Here is a 17547-nt window from a genome sequence, read left to right as displayed (position 1 = left end):
AAATATTCGTGTCAAAGGAAAAGCAAAGCTTGAAATAAAATTTCTGTTTTCTCCCTTTTTTTAGTTGGGAACTGATACTTTCCTCAAACTTACCTATGTTCTACTGATGACTAAAAATCAGAAAAAGGTAGAATTTTTTTTCCATGTTTACATAGCCATAGAAACATAATATTCTGATGATTGACATAATATTCTGATGATTGACATGCAAACTCCACACAGAGATGGCTGAGGGTGGAATCGAACTCGGGTCTCCTAGCTGTGAGGCCTGCGTGTTAACTAAAAAAAAATTTCCTGTCAAAGGGAAAGCAATGCTTGAAATAAAATGTTTGTTTTCTCCCTTTTTTTAGTTGGGAACTGATACTTTCCTCAAACTTACCTATGTTCTACTGATTACTAAAAATCAGAAAAAGGTAGAATATTTTTTCCCCCATGTTTACATAGCCATAGAAACATAATATTCTGATGATTGTCATAATATTCTGATGATTGACATGCAAACTCCACACAGAGATGGCTGAGGGTGGAATCGAACTCGGGTCTCCTAGCTGTGAGGCCTGCGTGTTAACTAAAAAAAAATATTTGTGTCAAAGGGAAAGCAATGCTTGAAATAAAATTTTTGTTTTCTCCTTTTTTTTTTTAGTTGGGAACTGATACTTTCCTCAAACTTACCTATGTTCTACTGATGACTAAAAATCAGAAAAAGGTAGATTTTTTTTCCCATATTTACATAGCCATAGAAACATAATATTCTGATGATTGACATGCAAACTCCACATAGAGATGGCCGAGGGTGGAATCGAACTCGGGTCTCCTAGCTGTGAGGCCTGCGTGTTAACTAAAAAAAAATATTTGTGTCAAAGGGAAAGCAATGCTTGAAATAAAATGTTTGTTTTCTCCTTTTTTTTAGTTGGGAACTGATACTTTCCTCAAACTTACCTATGTTCTACTGATGACTAAAAATCAGAAAAAGGTAGAATTTTTTTTTCCATATTTACATAGCCATAGAAACATAATATTCTGATGATTGACATAATATTCTGATGATTGACATAATATTCTGATGATTGACATGCAAACTCCACATAGAGATGGTCGATGGTGGAATCGAACTCGGGTCTCCCAGCTGTGAGGCCTGCGTGTTAACTAAAAAAAATATTTGTGTCAAAGGGAAAGCAATGCTTGAAATAAAATTTCTGTTTTCTCCCTTTTTTTAGTTGGGAACTGATACTTTCCTCAAACTTACCTACATATGTTCTACTGATGACTAAAAATCAGAAAAAGGTAGAATTTTTTTTCCATGTTTACATAGCCACAGAAACATAATATTCTGATGATTGACATAATATTCTGATGATTGACATGCAAACTCCACACAGAGATGGTCGATGGTGGAATCGAACTCGGGTCTCCCAGCTGTGAGGCCTGCGTGTTAACTAAAAAAAAATATTTGTGTCTAAGGGAAAGCAATGCTTGAAATAAAATTTCTGTTTTCTCCCTTTTTTTAGTTGGGAACTGATACTTTCCTCAAACTTACCTATGTTCTACTGACTACTAAAAAACAGAAAAAGGTAGAATTTTTTTTCCATGTTTACATAGCCATAGAAACATAATATTCTGATGATTGACATAATATTCTGATGATTGACATAATATTCTGATGATTGACATGCAAACTCCACACAGAGATGGTCGATGGTGGAATCGAACTCGGGTCTCCCAGCTGTGAGGCCTGCGTGTTAACTAAAAAAATATTTTTGTCAAAGGGAAAGCAATGCTTGAAATAAAATTTCTGTTTTCTCCCTTTTTTTTAGTTGGGAACTGATACTTTCCTCAAACTTACCTATGTTCTACTGATGACTAAAAATCAGAAAAAGGTAGAATTTTTTTCCATGTTTACATAGCCATAGAAACATAATATTCTGATGATTGACATAATATTCTGATGATTGACATGCAAACTCCACACAGAGATGGTCGATGGTGGAATCGAACTCGGGTCTCCCAGCTGTGAGGCCTGCGTGTTAACTAAAAAAAATATTTGTGTCAAAGGGAAAGCAATGCTTGAAATAAAATGTTTGTTTTTCTCCCTTTTTTTAGTTGGGAACTGATACTTTCCTCAAACTTACCTATGTTCTACTGATGACTAAAAATCAGAAAAAGGTAGAATTTTTTTTCCATGTTTACATAGCCATAGAAACATAATATTCTGATGATTGACATAATATTCTGATGATTGACATAATATTCTGATGATTGACATGCAAACTCCACACAGAGATGGCTGAGGGTGGAATCGAACTCGGGTCTCCTAGCTGTGTGGCCTGCGTGTTAACTAAAAAAAAATATTTGTGTCAAAGGGAAAGCAATGCTTGAAATAAAATTTCTATTTTCTCCCTTTTTTTAGTTGGGAACTGATACTTTCCTCAAACTTACCTATGTTCTACTGATTACTAAAAATCAGAAAAAGGTAGAATTTTTTTTTCCATATTTACATAGCCATAGAAACATAATATTCTGATGATTGACATAATATTCTGATGATTGACATAATATTCTGATGATTGACATGCAAACTCCACACAGAGATGGTCGATGGTGGAATCGAACTCGGGTCTCCCAGCTGTGAGGCCTGCGTGTTAACTAAAAAAAAATATTTGTGTCTAAGGGAAAGCAATGCTTGAAATAAAATTTCAGTTTTCTCCCTTTTTTTAGTTGGGAACTGATACTTTCCTCAAACTTACCTATGTTCTACTGATTACTAAAAATCAGAAAAAGGTCGATTTTTTTGATGTTTACATAGCCATAGAAATATAATATTCTGTGTGCCTTGAAGGAAAAGTCAAAATCCACTAAAGTGAACCACTCGTCCACCGTGCAGCCAAGAATAGACTTAAAAACAATAATAATAATAATAACAACGCAGCCTTATCGTCCAAACTAAAACTCAACCTGGAACCCTTTTACGTCACTTCCTGGAACCTCGTGATAAAGGAGGGATGACTGTAACTAGACAGGAAGTGTGTGCCATCAAACAGGAAATACTCATACAGACCCACACAACTGGTTCCCTCTTCATCAGCCAGGAATCCTTGTGGACACACACAGAGGAAACTACCCTCGGTGTTTTGGCACAGACCGCCGGAGCACAAGGACGGACTCTCCAAACAGTCGTCTACATCTGAGCAATGAACACAAAGCAGAGCGCGGAACATCTGGTTAGTAGTACACACGCAAATACGTAATCTTGCGGTACTTCATGGCCTCTTATACTGACCGACACAGGAAGTGAGGTCATCGTTCAAGCGGTATCCGTCATGGCAGTGGCAGGTGTAGCCTTCAGCGGTGTTGTAACAAACCCCCTGACCGCAAATGTATGGGTTGATCTGGCATTCGTCCACCTCTGCTTCGGAAGAGACAAAGAATGCAGTTAATTACCACAAATTAATCTAAACCTAATTAATTCATTCAATTAAAAATCATTTTTGAATATTTTCATGAGTTATCATTGAAGTTATCATGGGTGTAATAATTGTGTGAGGCATATTTAGGGCTTAAAGCTGGATTGTGTTGTGGTTCAACAATGGCAATTGAAGAGACAAGACATAAGACATAATACTCCGGAGGTATTCATTCATTTTCTTACACTTATCCTCACGAGGGTCGCGGGGGGTGCTGGAGCCTATCCCAGCTGTCTTGGGGCGAGAGGCGGGGTCCACCCTGGACTGGTGGCCAGCCAATCACAGGGCACATATAGACAAACAACCATTCACACTCACATTCATACCTATGGACAATTTGGAGTCGCTAATTAACCTAGCATGTTTTTTTTTTTTTACTTCTAAGAGCCAGTGGCGTCATTAGGCCTATTTTAAAAATTTCTGAAGCCCCCCTAAATAATTTGATATTTTTTATTGATTTTTTTTTCATTTACTTTTTAATTTTTTTTTTATTTTTTTTTTTACAAAAAAAAAAATCTTTGACAAATTTTATATAATAGGGCAAAATCAGGCTAATAAGCAAGACAATAAGCATGCTAATACTAGCCTACTACTACTACTACTAGTAGTAGTACTAATAATTATTCATTCATTTTCTACCGCTATTCCTCACAAGGGTCGCAGGGGGGTGCTGGAGCCTATCCCAGCTGTCTTGGGGCGAGAGGCGGGGTACACCATGGACTGGTGGCCAGCCAATCCCAGGGCACATATAGACAAACAACCATTCACACTCACATTCATACCTATGGACAATTTGGAGTGGCTAATTAACCTAGCATGTTTTTTGTTTTTTTTTACTTCTAAGAGCCAGTGGCGTCATTAGGCCTATTTTAAAATATTCTTAAGCCCCCCTAAATAATTTGATATTTTTTATTGATTTTTTTTCATTTACTTTTTTTTTTTTTACAAAAAAAAAATCTTTAACAAATTTTATATAATAGGGCAAAATCAGGCTAATAAGCAAGACAATAAGCAGGCTAATACTAGCCTACTACTACTACTAGTAGTAGTAGTACTAATAATAATTTATTCATTTTCTACCGCTTATCCTCACGAGGGTCGCAGGGGGGTGCTGGAGCCTATCCCAGCTGTCTTGGGGCGAGAGGCGGGGTACACCCTGGACTGGTGGCCAGCCAATCACAGGGCACATATAGACAAACAACCATTCACACTCACATTCATACCTATGGACAATTTGGAGTGGCTAATTAACCTAGCATGTTTTGGAATGTGGGAGGAAACCGGAGTACCCGGAGAAAACCCACGCATGCACGGGGAGAACATGCAAACTCCACACAGAGATGGCCGAGGGTGGGATTTGAACTCGGGTCTCCTAGCTGTGTGGTCTGTACACTAACCACTTCACCACCGTGCAGGCATTTTAGGCAAAAAAAATACACATTAATTTGACTTTGGACATTTTTGTCGTGTTTCTAATATGTTGGGACTAAACCATTAGCCGATTACTCGATAAGTCCAACTAACAAGCTTAGACTCATAAAATATGAGTCCAGTCCTATTTGGGTGTTCCAAAGAAAGACCCGGTAAATGCAAAGGACTGAGTCCAAATCCCATTAGGAGTCTTGGTACTTCAGAGACACGCAAGAGCAACAATTAGGAGTTGAAAAGTGGTGGTCATACCGGCAGCCTGGGTGGGAGCAATGTCCTGGCCGGCATTGGAAGGGAACATTTCCACTGGAACGGGGGGGGAACTCTGCTCCACAACCTCTATTGTAGTCAGGAGACACAAATATTATCAATGTTGTGTAGTTACAGATAACCACATGTGAAAGTCGTACTGCAACAAAATACATCTCACTCTCATTGTTGGAAAATAAATTCATGAATACGTGGCGATACAGGTCAATGTACAGCACACATGTACCATATCTACGCTTTACTGATAACGCTTTTTGTTACACAAACACATTTGGCACATTGTTCAGCGGCTCTTGAATGCACCACGGTCATGAATCAAATGAGTGTAATAATTGTGTGAGGAATATTTAGGGCTTAAAGCTGGATTGTGTTGTGGTTCGGCAATGGCAATTGAAGAGACAAGGAATATAATTACCGTATTTTCTGGACTATAAGTCGCTCCAGAGTATAAGTCGCACAAGGCCAAAAATGCATCATTAGGTAGAAAAAACATACATAAGTCGCACTGGAGTATAAGTCACATTTTTTGCGGGTTTATTTACCGTATTTTCTGGACTATAAGTCGCTCCAGAGTATAAGTCGCACAAGGCCAAAAATGCATAATTAGGTAGAAAAAAACATACATAAGTCGCACTGGAGTATAAGTTGCATTTTTTGCGGGTTTATTTACCGTATTTTCTGGACTATAAGTCGCTCCAGAGTATAAGTCGCACAAGACCAAAAATGTATAATTAGATAGAAAAAAAACATAAATCGCACTGGAGTATAAGTCGCATTTTTTGCAGGTTTTTTACCATATTTTCTGGACTATAAGTCGCTCCGGAGTATAAGTCGCACAAGGCCAAAAATGCGTAAATAGAAAAAAAACACAAGTCGCACTGGAGTATAAGTCGCATTTTTTGTGGGTTTATTTACCATATTTTTTGGACGATAAGTCGCTCCGGAGTATAAGTCGCACAAGGCCAAAAATGCATAATTAGGTAGAAAAAAAACATACATAAGTCGCACTGGAGTATAAGTCGCATTTTTTGCAGGTTTATTTACCGTATTTTCTGGACTATAAGTCGCTCCAGAGTATAAGTCGCACAAGGCCGAAAATGCATCATTAGGTAGAAAAAAAACATACATAAGTCACACTGGAGTATAAGTGTCATTTTTTGCAAGTAATTAATTTTCCAAACTACTTGACCAAAACAGACATTCCGCCATCTTGGAAGGCAAGTTGTAACAATAATAAAAGAATAGAGAACAGGCTGAATAGGTGTAAGATATGCTAACACAATGCTTATTCAGCTACACAAAAAATAAACATGAACACAAAAGGTGTCCAGTGTTTATGGAACATAAACAGTTCTTCAGTTTTGATTGACACTGTCAGTCAGGTTTAGGAATATTTTTTTTTATATTAGTTTTGGTTGAATTATTGGTGCCAATACAGTATAACCGTACCAGACTCTTACCAGGTCTTTGAGGGATTAGCGTCAAACAAACCACAATGTTTTTCAGCCAAAACTCCACCATTTGACAAAAGTCCTTTGATTGGCGGAGTTTGGGTGAAGCAGGTTTGCATGAATGCAGTTTGACTTCCCTCAGTGGCTCTCCTGTTCCCGACTTGAGTCGCTCACTTTTTCCTACATCGCTTCAAGACGTGATTCATCAACAAGCAATCCCACATGCTTGACTCCAAATAATGCATCGTGCAGAGGAAGCCATTTCCAAAATGTACTATTACTAACTCTATGCGACCTCTATGAGATTATTAGTAAAATGCATGTTTCATTTTTGTATTTTCAAGCATAAAAATGACCATTCATTCATTCATTTTCTACCACTGGAGCCTATCCCAGCTGTCGACACTCTGGACCAGGGGTGGGCAAACTACGGCCCGGGGGCCACATCCGGCCCGCCAAGTGTTTGAATACGGCCCGCCTGAGCCAACCTTTTGATGGTTGTATCAATTTCGTTGTTTGACATGGTCTGTTGTTTACAAAGTGCTCCTGAAAAAAGAGACACAAGCACATAATAATAATACAAATTTAAATAATAATTATTATTATAACTATTATGATTATTATATTTATTATATTAATGCTAATTATTATATTAATTATATATAATAATATTGTTATATTTGCATATTTTACATAATAATAATATAATAATTATTATTTTAATTTTATTTTAATTATTATAATATTTTATTATTTTTTAAATATTTAAATATAAATATAAAATAATAAATAATAATAGCAGATTGCATGACAATTTTACAGATACAATAATACCAGGTGGACTGTTACGTGTAAAATATATAGTCTGCCCCCCCCCCCCCGGACATTTTGTTATATTGTTATAATGCTCTGGACTCACCTGGTATAATCTCTTCCGGCTTCCCCAGAACCACCACTGGTTTTTCCAGTGTCGGTGACGGGTGTGGGGTCAATGGATCGACGGGCATCTGGTTCACGGTCACTGGCTTATTATTATTATTATTATTGGCAGGCGGATTTGGAAGAACAGTGTAGCCCATTCCACCGGGGCAGATCTCTTTGAACATGGCTAGAATAGAAAAAAAAAAAAACAACAACAAAGAAGCTTACTGCGTCAGTACACCAACACAAGGCAGGGGCGTAGAAAATGAAAGCCGTAGAAAAACCGTAGAATGAGACTGGATTAATAATTGCGGCATGCTGTCAATCAAATACGAGCATCACTTTGCTGTGTCTTTTCCTCACGAGGGTCGCGGGGGTGCTGGAGCCTATCCCAGCTGTCTTGGGGCGAGAGGCGGAGTACACCCTGGACTGGTGGCCAGCCAATCCCAGGGCACATATAGACAAACAACCATTCACACTCACATTCATACCTATGGACAATTTGGAGTGGCTAATTAACCTAGCATGTTTTTGTTTTTTTTTACTTCTAAGAGCCAGTGGCGTCATTAGGCCTATTTTAAAATGTTCTTAAGACCCCCTAAATAATTTGGTATTTTTTATGGATTTTTTTTTCATTGATTTTTTTTTTTTTTTTTTTACAAAAAAAATATCGGACAAATTTTTAAGCGAATTTAAGCAAGCCAATAAGCAGGCTAATACTAGCTTACTACTACTACTAGTAGTAGTAATAATCATTCATTTTCTACCGCTTCTATCGCGGGGGTTGCTGGAGCCTACCCCAGCTGTCTTGGGGCGAGAGGTGGGGTACACCCTGGACTGGTGGCCAGCCAATCACAGGGCACATATAGACAAACAACCATTCACACTCACATTCATACCTATGGACAATTTGGAGTGGCTAATTAACCTAGCATGTTTTTTTTACTTCTAAGTGGAGTCATTAGGACTATTTTAAAATGTTCTTAAGCCCCCCTAAATAATTTGGTATTTTTTATTGATTTTTTTTTTCATTGATTTTTTTTTTTTTATAAAAGTTTTTAAGCAAATTTAAGCAGGCTAATACTAGCTTACTACTACTAGTAGTAGTACTAATAATCATTCATTTTCTACCGCTTCTATCGCGGGGGTTGCTGGAGCCTACCCCAGCTGTCTTGGGGCGAGAGGCGGGGTACACCCTGGACTGGTGGCCAGCCAATCCCAGGGCACATATAGACAAACAACCATTCACACTCACATTCATACCTATGGACAATTTGGAGTGGCTAATTAACCTAGCATGTTTGTTTTTTTTACTTCTAAGAGCTAGTGGCGTCATTAGGCCTATTTTAAAATGTTCTTAAGCCCCCCTAAATAATTTGGTATTTTTTATAAATTTTTTTTCATTGATTTTTTTTTTTTTATAAAAGTTTTTAAGCAAATTTAAGCAGGCTAATACTAGCTTACTACTACTAGTAGTAGTACTAATAATCCTTTATTCATTTTCTACCGCTTCTATCGCGGGGGGTGCTGGAGCCTATCCCAGCTGTCTTGGGGCGAGAGGCGGGGTACACCCTGGACTGGTGGCCAGCCAATCCCAGGGCACATATAGACAAACAACCATTCACACTCACATTCATACCTATGGACAATTTGGAGTGGCTAATTAACCTAGCATGTTTTTTTTTTTACTTCTAAGTGGCGTCATTAGGCCTATTTTAAAATGTTCTTAAGCCCCCCTAAATAATTTGGTATTTTTTATTGATTTTTTTTTTCATTGATTTTTTTTTTTTTTTATAAAAGTTTTTAAGCAAATTTAAGCAGGCTAATACTAGCTTACTACTACTAGTAGTAGTAGTAATAATCATTCATTCATTTTCTACCGCTTCTATCGCGGAGCCTATCCCAGCTGTCTTGGGGCGAGAGGCGGGGTACACCCTGGACTGGTGGCCAGCCAATCACAGGGCACATATAGACAAACAACCATTCACACTCACATTCATACCTATGGACAATTTGGAGTGGCTAATTCACCTAGCATGTTTTTTTTGGAATGTGGGAGGAAACTCACGATGCATGGGAATAACATGCAGAGATGCCCGAGGATGGGATCGAACCCCGGTCTCCCAGCTGTGATGCTCTGCACGCTAACCACTCCACCACCGTGCATCCAGCAACACCAAATTCAACAGCCAAATTGTCCAATGGTTGAATAAAGGACAGGAGAGAGACATAGAGACATGGCGGAGGTCTCACCCAGTGGGGGCTTACCTGTTCCTGGAGGGGGACATTTGGCACAATGGGGTCCCCAGGCTTTGCCCACGCTGCAGCAGCAGAGCTGTTTGCTCAGCTGGGCAGACACCGGGTGTAAACATTGCCTCCCAGAGCTCACCAAACGGAAGCAAGCGCCCTTGTCCTCTTCAACGGCAGATATGTTGGCTGAGGAGGAGGAGGAGGAGGAGGAGGAGGACAAAGACCAGATTGGGTGCACCAGGGTGTAGGAGACACACAAGGGGAAGGAACACATGACAAAGTGAAGGAATAAAGAAAGTCCCTGTCACCAAAGCAAACATAGTACAGTAGAATGTCGACGCCCCTCCATCTGGACCGACTCATGTCGACATAAGAGGTTGTCGACATAACCCAAAGGGAGACTAGCCATTATTTGCACATGTACTCGGACTTTGTCCAGAGACAAAAGGAGAATGGCTGAGAACAAAGTATGTTTCTTTATTGACATCATTTTCCTCCATTAGTGCATATTTTCTTTATATTGTTGTGTTTTTAGATGATATTTATACTCTTATGTAATCCAGCCGCCGTGTTTTCATACCTTTCTGGTTTCTGTGTAGAATCCATGTCAATCATGCCTCGTGTTTTAGCTTGTTTTGCACTGAACAGGAAGTGACTGGTTTAGCTGTATCCAGACCCGATCCAGATCTTAAGACCACTATGGTACTGATTATGTCATTGTATGGTCATATCACCGAGTACTTCGGTATGTGACAAAAAATTAAAAAAATTAAAAAAACAAAAAAACTATACAAATATAGTATATTAATATATATAAAAATATATAAATATATACTATAAAACTATATTGACAGTTACTATGGTACCCATTATGTCATTGTATGGTCATATCACCGAGTACTTCGGTATGTGACAAAAAAAGAAAAAAAATTAAAAAAATTAAAAAAACAAAAAAACTATAAAACTATACAAATATAGTATATTAATATATATAAAAATATATAAATATATACTATATCACTATATTGACAGTTACTATGGTACCGATTATGTCATTGGATGCTCATATCACCGAGTACTTTGGTATGTGACAAAAAATGTCAAAAAAAATAAAAAATAATAAAAATACATTAAAAATAAAAAAAATAAAAAAAACTATAAAACTAAATAAATATAGTATATTAATATATATATATAAAAAATATACAAAAATATATGTAAATATATACTATAAAACTATATTGACAGTTACTATGGTACCGATTATGTCATTTTATGGTCATATCACCGAGTACTTTGGTACGGGACAAAAAATAAATTAATAAAAAAAATTAAAAATTAAAAAAACTATAACACTATATAAATATAGCATATTAATATATTTAAAAATACACAAATATAAATATAAATATACGCTATAAAACTATATTGACAGTTACTATGGTACCGATTATGTCATTGTATGATCATATCACCGAGTACTTTGGCACATGACATAAATAAAATAAATAAATAAAAAAACAAAAAAAGAACTTAAATTATATTATGAAAGCAGGAAGTGAACAAATGTAACAGTTAGTGATTGTAAAAGTACCAGATGGAGGGGTAGGATTTAATAAGCTTTGCTTCTTCCTACTCCTTTTGGACATGTGGAACTGGGAACTGATTATGGGATGCACTCAATTGGAATCTGATGCATGTTCTAATGAAATCAAACCATTAGCATTAGCATTACCATTACCATTAGCATTACCATTACATTATATATTGCAGTATTTGTCTTTGTGTAGAGCTGTTGCATCCAACGGCAGCATTTGATATCGAAATCAGTATCAAAGCATTGATATACGGTAATCCCTCGTTTATCGTGGTTATTTTTTTCCAGACCTGACCTAAGATTTAGTAGTAGTAGTACAATTATTAAAGCCCAATGGACATGAAATAGCACCCCCACAGTTGCCGTTACAGTCCTGTTACCCAACATAGTCCATATAGTAACAGAAAATAATACATATAAGACGTAAATAAGACTCTTCCCTTGGGGATGTGGGTGAGGGGGGGGGACAGGAAGTAATTTTTTTTTAATTTTTTTGAATTTTTGGGATGTTTTACTGTCTGTTGTGGGATGATTCAAACCAACAAACAATTATTTCAACAAACTACTACAAGCGATATTATATTGCAAAGCATTTTAGGCTGTTTGATAAGATGTGGGCGGGGCATTAATAACTCAGATCCATAACGTCAGATCTTCATCATACTTTGAACATACAGTATGAGGAGTGCCACGACCCCCCCTGAGGTGTCTGGGGGTGCAAGGGCCCGTTCAACGATGCTGTAAGGTTTAATTATGACTCCTGCAATAAAAGCCTATTGTTTTGGCCATCAAGGCTTGTACGTTATGTTTCACCAAAGTGCTCCAATGTGCATATTTCATTCAAACACATAACAGTATAATTTATACGAGTATATTTTTGTGTGAAGCTGCGAAAATCGGCGAGGGACGACTGCATCGGTTATCGTCAAGAAAGCCAAAAGCGTAAACGTTTCCCTGAAACAACCAAATAAAAGACGACTTTACTGCCTCCGTCCACCACATCTGGTGACACGGGCAAAGCACATGAAATCACGGGAACACAAACACGAAGGAAGACGTGAATAAACAGCCGAGCGCTCGTTCAGACGAAGGCATGCGGGGGAGTTTAGTTGGCGACGTCCAAGTCAAACGCTGCAATTAAACATCTCCGCATACCAATGACAGCTGGGATTGTTTTCACTGGAACTGACAAAGTACGACGTTCAAAGGCCAGTAAAGAAACGCTTGTAAGGTCATTTGAAGGGGGGGTGGGGGGGGGGGATTAAATGTTACCAATAAGGGAAACATTTTGTGGAGCATGTTCATTTAATGTATGTATTACCGTATTTTCTGGACTATAAGTCACTCCGGAGTATAAGTCGCACAAGGCAAAAAATGCATAATTAGGTAAAAAAAAAACAAAAAAAAAACATAAGTCGCACTGGAGTATAAGTCGCATTTTTTGCGGGTTTATTTACCGTATTTTCTGGACTATAAGTCGCTCCGGAGTATAAGTCGCACAAGGCAAAAAATGCATAATTAGTTAAAAAAAAAAACAAAAAAAAAACATAAGTCGCACTGGAGTATAAGTCACATTTTTTGCGGGTTTATTTACCGTATTTTTTGGACTATAAGTCGCTCCGGAGTATAAGTCGCACAAGGCCAAAAATGCATAATTAGGTAAAAAAAAACATACATAAGTCGCACTGGAGTATAAGTCACATTTTTTGCGGGTTTATTTACCGTATTTTTTGGACTATAAGTCGCTCCGGAGTATAAGTCGCACAAGACCAAAAATGCATAATTAGGTGGGAAAAAAAACATACATAAGTCGCACTGGAGTATAAGTCGCATTTTTTGCGGGTTTATTTACTGTATTTTCTGGACTATAAGTCGCTCCAGAGTATAAGTCGCACAAGGCCAAAAATGCATAATTAGGTAGAAAAAAAACATAAGTCGCACTGGAGTATAAGTCGCATTTTTTGCGGGTTTATTTACCGTATTTTCTGGACTATAAGTCGCTCCGGAGTATAAGTCGCACAAGGCCCAAAATGCAAAATTAGGTAGAAAAAAACATACATAAGTCGCACTGGAGTATAAGTCGCATTTTTTGCGGGTTTATTTACCGTATATTCTGGACTATAAGTCGCTCCAGAGTATAAGTCGCACAAGGCCAAAAATGCATAATTAGGTCGAAAAAACAAACATAAGTCGCACTGGAGTATAAGTCACATTTTGTGCGGGTTTATTGACCATTTTCTGGACTATAAGTCGCTCCGGAGTATAAGTCGCACAAGACCAAAAATGCATCATTAGGTAGAAAAAAAAACATACATAAGTCGCACTGGAGTATAAGTCGCATTTTTGCGGGTTTATTTACCGTATTTTCTGGACTATAAGTCGCTCCGGAGTATAAGTCGCACAAGGCCAAAAATGCATCATTAGGTAGAAAAAAACATACATAAGTGGCATTTTTTGCGGGTAATTTATATTTACATGTTCTCCCCGTGCATGCGTGGGTTTTCTCCGGGTACTCCGGTTTCCTCCCACATTCCAAAAACATGCTAGGTTAATTAGCCACTCCAAATTGTCCATAGGTATGAATGTGAGTGTGAATGGTTGTTTGTCTATATGTACCCTGGTATTGGCTGGCCACCAATCCGGGGTGTATCCCACCCCGCCTCTCGCCCCAAGTCAGCTGGGATAGGCTCCAGCGCCCCACTGCGACCCTTGTGAGGATAAGCGGTAGAAAATGAATGAATGAATATTGTATGAATATATATGAATATTTCTTCTGATGATATCAATTATATTGGCTAATACAAATGTAAAGGTGATGATATTGCTACATGGGTGCTAATATGTAAAAACGCTAGCCGTGTCGCGGCATAAACGAGGATGAAATTGGACGCTTTCGGTGTAAAGTTGTTTGGACTGGTAGTTTTCTTTACATCAACAATTGAAAGACTGAGTAAGTGAGAAGTAGATAGTAGAAGTAGAAGTACAGATAGTAGGTACTCGAGTACAGATACAATGGACACGCGTGTTACCTTGGCAATGGGTGCTGTTGACTCTCTTGTAACCCTGAGGACAGTCGATCAGAGGAATAGCTGCTGGGAGAAGTGACGGACAAACATATTTATTTATTCAGATAGTAAATAAATCACTCAAAAAGTAGCTCAACACGTTGCGTTAATCCCACCCCCTTATGTCTCAGCAATTATGAATTATTGATTCACTTCCTGTTTTTACCCGTGTGCCAATTCCGTGATAGTAAAAGAAACAATAATAATATATCTTAATTAAATAACTACAGGTGGCATAAACATTGTGTAATGAATGGATAAATATAGTAGAACCTCAGTTAGCGTCCGCCTTGGTTAGCATGTTTTTCGGTTAACGTAAAAAATGTACGCTGCAATATTGTGTGCATGCTCCGGTTAGCATACAATATGGATTTTTTGTCATCTGAAAACTTACTTAGCAACTTACTTAGCATCCTATTAGCTAGCAAACAAGCTACGTCTATGATGTCATCAGTGGGTGACGCTAAAAAATTCTTTCATTCATTCATTTTCTACCGCTTTTCCTCACGAGGGTCGCAGGGGTGCTGGAGCCTATCCCAGCTGTCTTGGGGCGAGAGGCGGGGTCCACCCTGGACTGGTGGCCAGCCAATCACAGGTATAATAATATATATTCATTAAATAACTACAGGTGGCATAAACATTGTGTAATGAATGGATAAATACAGTGGAACCTCAGTTAGCGTCCGCCTTGGTTAGCATGTTTTTCGGTTAACGTAAAAAATACAAGTTTTTTTCATCAGAATACTTTCCTTAGCATCCTATTAGCTAGCGAACAAGGTACGTCTATGATGTCATCAGCAGGGGACGCTCAAAAATGTTAACCCAAAACACTTTTTATAGTTCATTCATTCATTCATTTTCTACCGCTTATCCTCACGAGGGTCATGGGGGTGCTGGAGCCTATCCCAGCTGTCTTGGGGCGAGGGCGGGGTACACCCTGGACTGGTGCCCAGCCAATCACAGGTATAATAATATATATTCATTAAATAACAACAGGTGGCATAAACATTGTGTAATGAATGGATAAATACAGTGGAACCTCAGTTAGCGTCCGCCTTGGTTAGCATGTTTTTCGGTTAACGTAAAAAAATTTACGCTGCAATTTTGTGTGCATGCTCCGGTTAGCATACAATATGGATTTTTTGTCATCTGAAAACTTTACTTAGCATCCTATTAGCTAGCAAACAAGCTACGTCTATGATGTCATCAGTGGGTGACGCTCAAAAATTCATTCATTTGGTTAGCATGTTTTTCAGTTAACGTAAAAAAAATTACGTTTTTTTCTTTACTTTCCTTAGCATCCTATTAGCTAGCGAACAAGGTACGTCTATGATGTCATCAGCAGGTGACGCTCAAAAATGTTAACCCAAAACACTTTTTATAGTTCATTCATTCATTCATTTTCTACCGCTTATCCTCACGAGGGTCGCGGGGGTGCTGGAGCCTATCCCAGCTGTCTTGGGCGAGAGGCGGGGTACACCCTGGACTGGTGGCCAGCCAATCACAGGTATGATAATATATATGAATTAAATAACTACAGGTGGCATAATGAATGGATAAATACAGTAGAACCTCAGTTAGCGTCCGCCTTGGTTAGCAAATTTTTTTCGGTTAACGTAAAAAAATGTACGCTGCAATTTTGTGTGCATTCTCCATTTTTTTTTTCATCAGAATACTTTCCTTAGCATCCTATTAGCTAGCGAACAAGGTACGTCTATGATGTCATCAGCAGGGGACGCTCAAAAATGTTAACCCAAAACACTTTTTATAGTTCATTCATTCATTCATTTTCTACCGCTTAGAAGACAGTTAAGAATATCACATAAAGATATTCTATTTTGTCAAACGTTTCTACCGTTTCTATTGTGCGAGGTGGCGGTTATCATTCATAACTGGTGGGAGGAGCGGTTAATTATGTGGCGTGTTGAGATTGCACACACGTGTTGTGACAGCACACATTTTGTGTTGAGTTGTGTTGTGATTGATTAGCATCATCGACGTTACAAATCTTGACGTCAGTGCCAACACTTACGTGGTTTCTTTGGACATTTGTGGCATTTATGGAACCCCCATGACGTCCCGATGGTCCCACAGCACTGCTCCTGTTTGGTGAGCCCCGGGAGAGCCTTCCCACACTGGAATATAAACATGGACACATTACACATACACATTATAAAAACGGTTCAAAGCTGTCTGCGGTTTGAAAAGTCACATGGTTACGTGGTTACGGCATAGCTACGGTTAAATAGCGGGAGATATATTTGACATGAACAGCCCATATGTTTATGATAGCTTTATTTTAATAAAAAGCCACGACAAACCAGCCAAAACAACTCGTTACATGCATTTGGAATCATTTTTCGCATTCAAAACTATGATTATAAAACTATAAAAATGTATGGTTATTGTTACGTTTGCACTCCCATCCATTTATAATAATAATAATAATAATAATAATAATAATAATAATGGCCCAAAAACATAACTAGTTACGTGCATTTATCCCATTTAATTTGTCATTTTTATGCATTTAGAATCATTTTTCGCATATCAAAACTACGATTATAAAACTATAAAACTGTATGGTCATGGTTACGTTTGCACTCCCATACATTAATAATAATAATAATAATAATAATAATAATAATAATAATAATAATAATAATAATAATAATAATAATAATAATAATAATAATATAAATTATATAATAATTATTACTATTGTTATATAATAATAATAATAATAATGATGATAATAATATTATTTTATTATTATTCTATAATATTATTATTATATATTATTATTATTATTATTATATAATAATACTGGACCAACAACATAACTAGTTACGTGCATTATATTTATTTATAATAATAATAATAATAATAATAATAATATATAATAATAAAAATAATAATATATAATAATAATATATATAATAATATTAATATATATAATAATATTAATAATAATACTGGGCCAAAAACATAGTTACATAGATTTATCATCATTTTTCGCATTCAAAACTTCAATTGTAAAACTATAAAAATGGTTACGTTTGCACTCCCATACATTTATAATAATAATAATAATAATAATAATA

At 37.2% G+C, this 17547-nt stretch overlaps 1 protein-coding gene across 5 annotated transcripts in view; it reads right to left on the bottom strand.

The window, feature by feature from the left end:
- The window catches only part of ltbp1 (latent transforming growth factor beta binding protein 1), a 58577-nt gene that overhangs the window by 21855 nt on the left and 19175 nt on the right, over window positions 1-17547 (bottom strand). For 2 of the 5 annotated variants that reach the window (XM_058057061.1, XM_058057063.1), the window contains exons 8-14: window positions 16476-16578; window positions 14408-14470; window positions 9800-9967; window positions 7530-7718; window positions 5142-5228; window positions 3278-3403; window positions 3056-3181 (exon numbers count right to left, since the gene is read on the bottom strand). In XM_058057061.1, the coding sequence (XP_057913044.1) occupies window positions 3056-3181; window positions 3278-3403; window positions 5142-5228; window positions 7530-7718; window positions 9800-9967; window positions 14408-14470; window positions 16476-16578 (862 nt within the window). The remainder of the gene's footprint in view (window positions 1-3055; window positions 3182-3277; window positions 3404-5141; window positions 5229-7529; window positions 7719-9799; window positions 9968-14407; window positions 14471-16475; window positions 16579-17547) is intronic. The other 3 variants (XM_058057062.1, XM_058057065.1, XM_058057066.1) reach the window with 3 other exon arrangements.

Source organism: Doryrhamphus excisus, chromosome 19, assembly GCF_030265055.1.
Source record: "Doryrhamphus excisus isolate RoL2022-K1 chromosome 19, RoL_Dexc_1.0, whole genome shotgun sequence".
Lineage (NCBI taxonomy): Eukaryota > Metazoa > Chordata > Actinopteri > Syngnathiformes > Syngnathidae > Doryrhamphus > Doryrhamphus excisus.
This window is presented reverse-complemented; position numbering and strand designations above follow the sequence as displayed.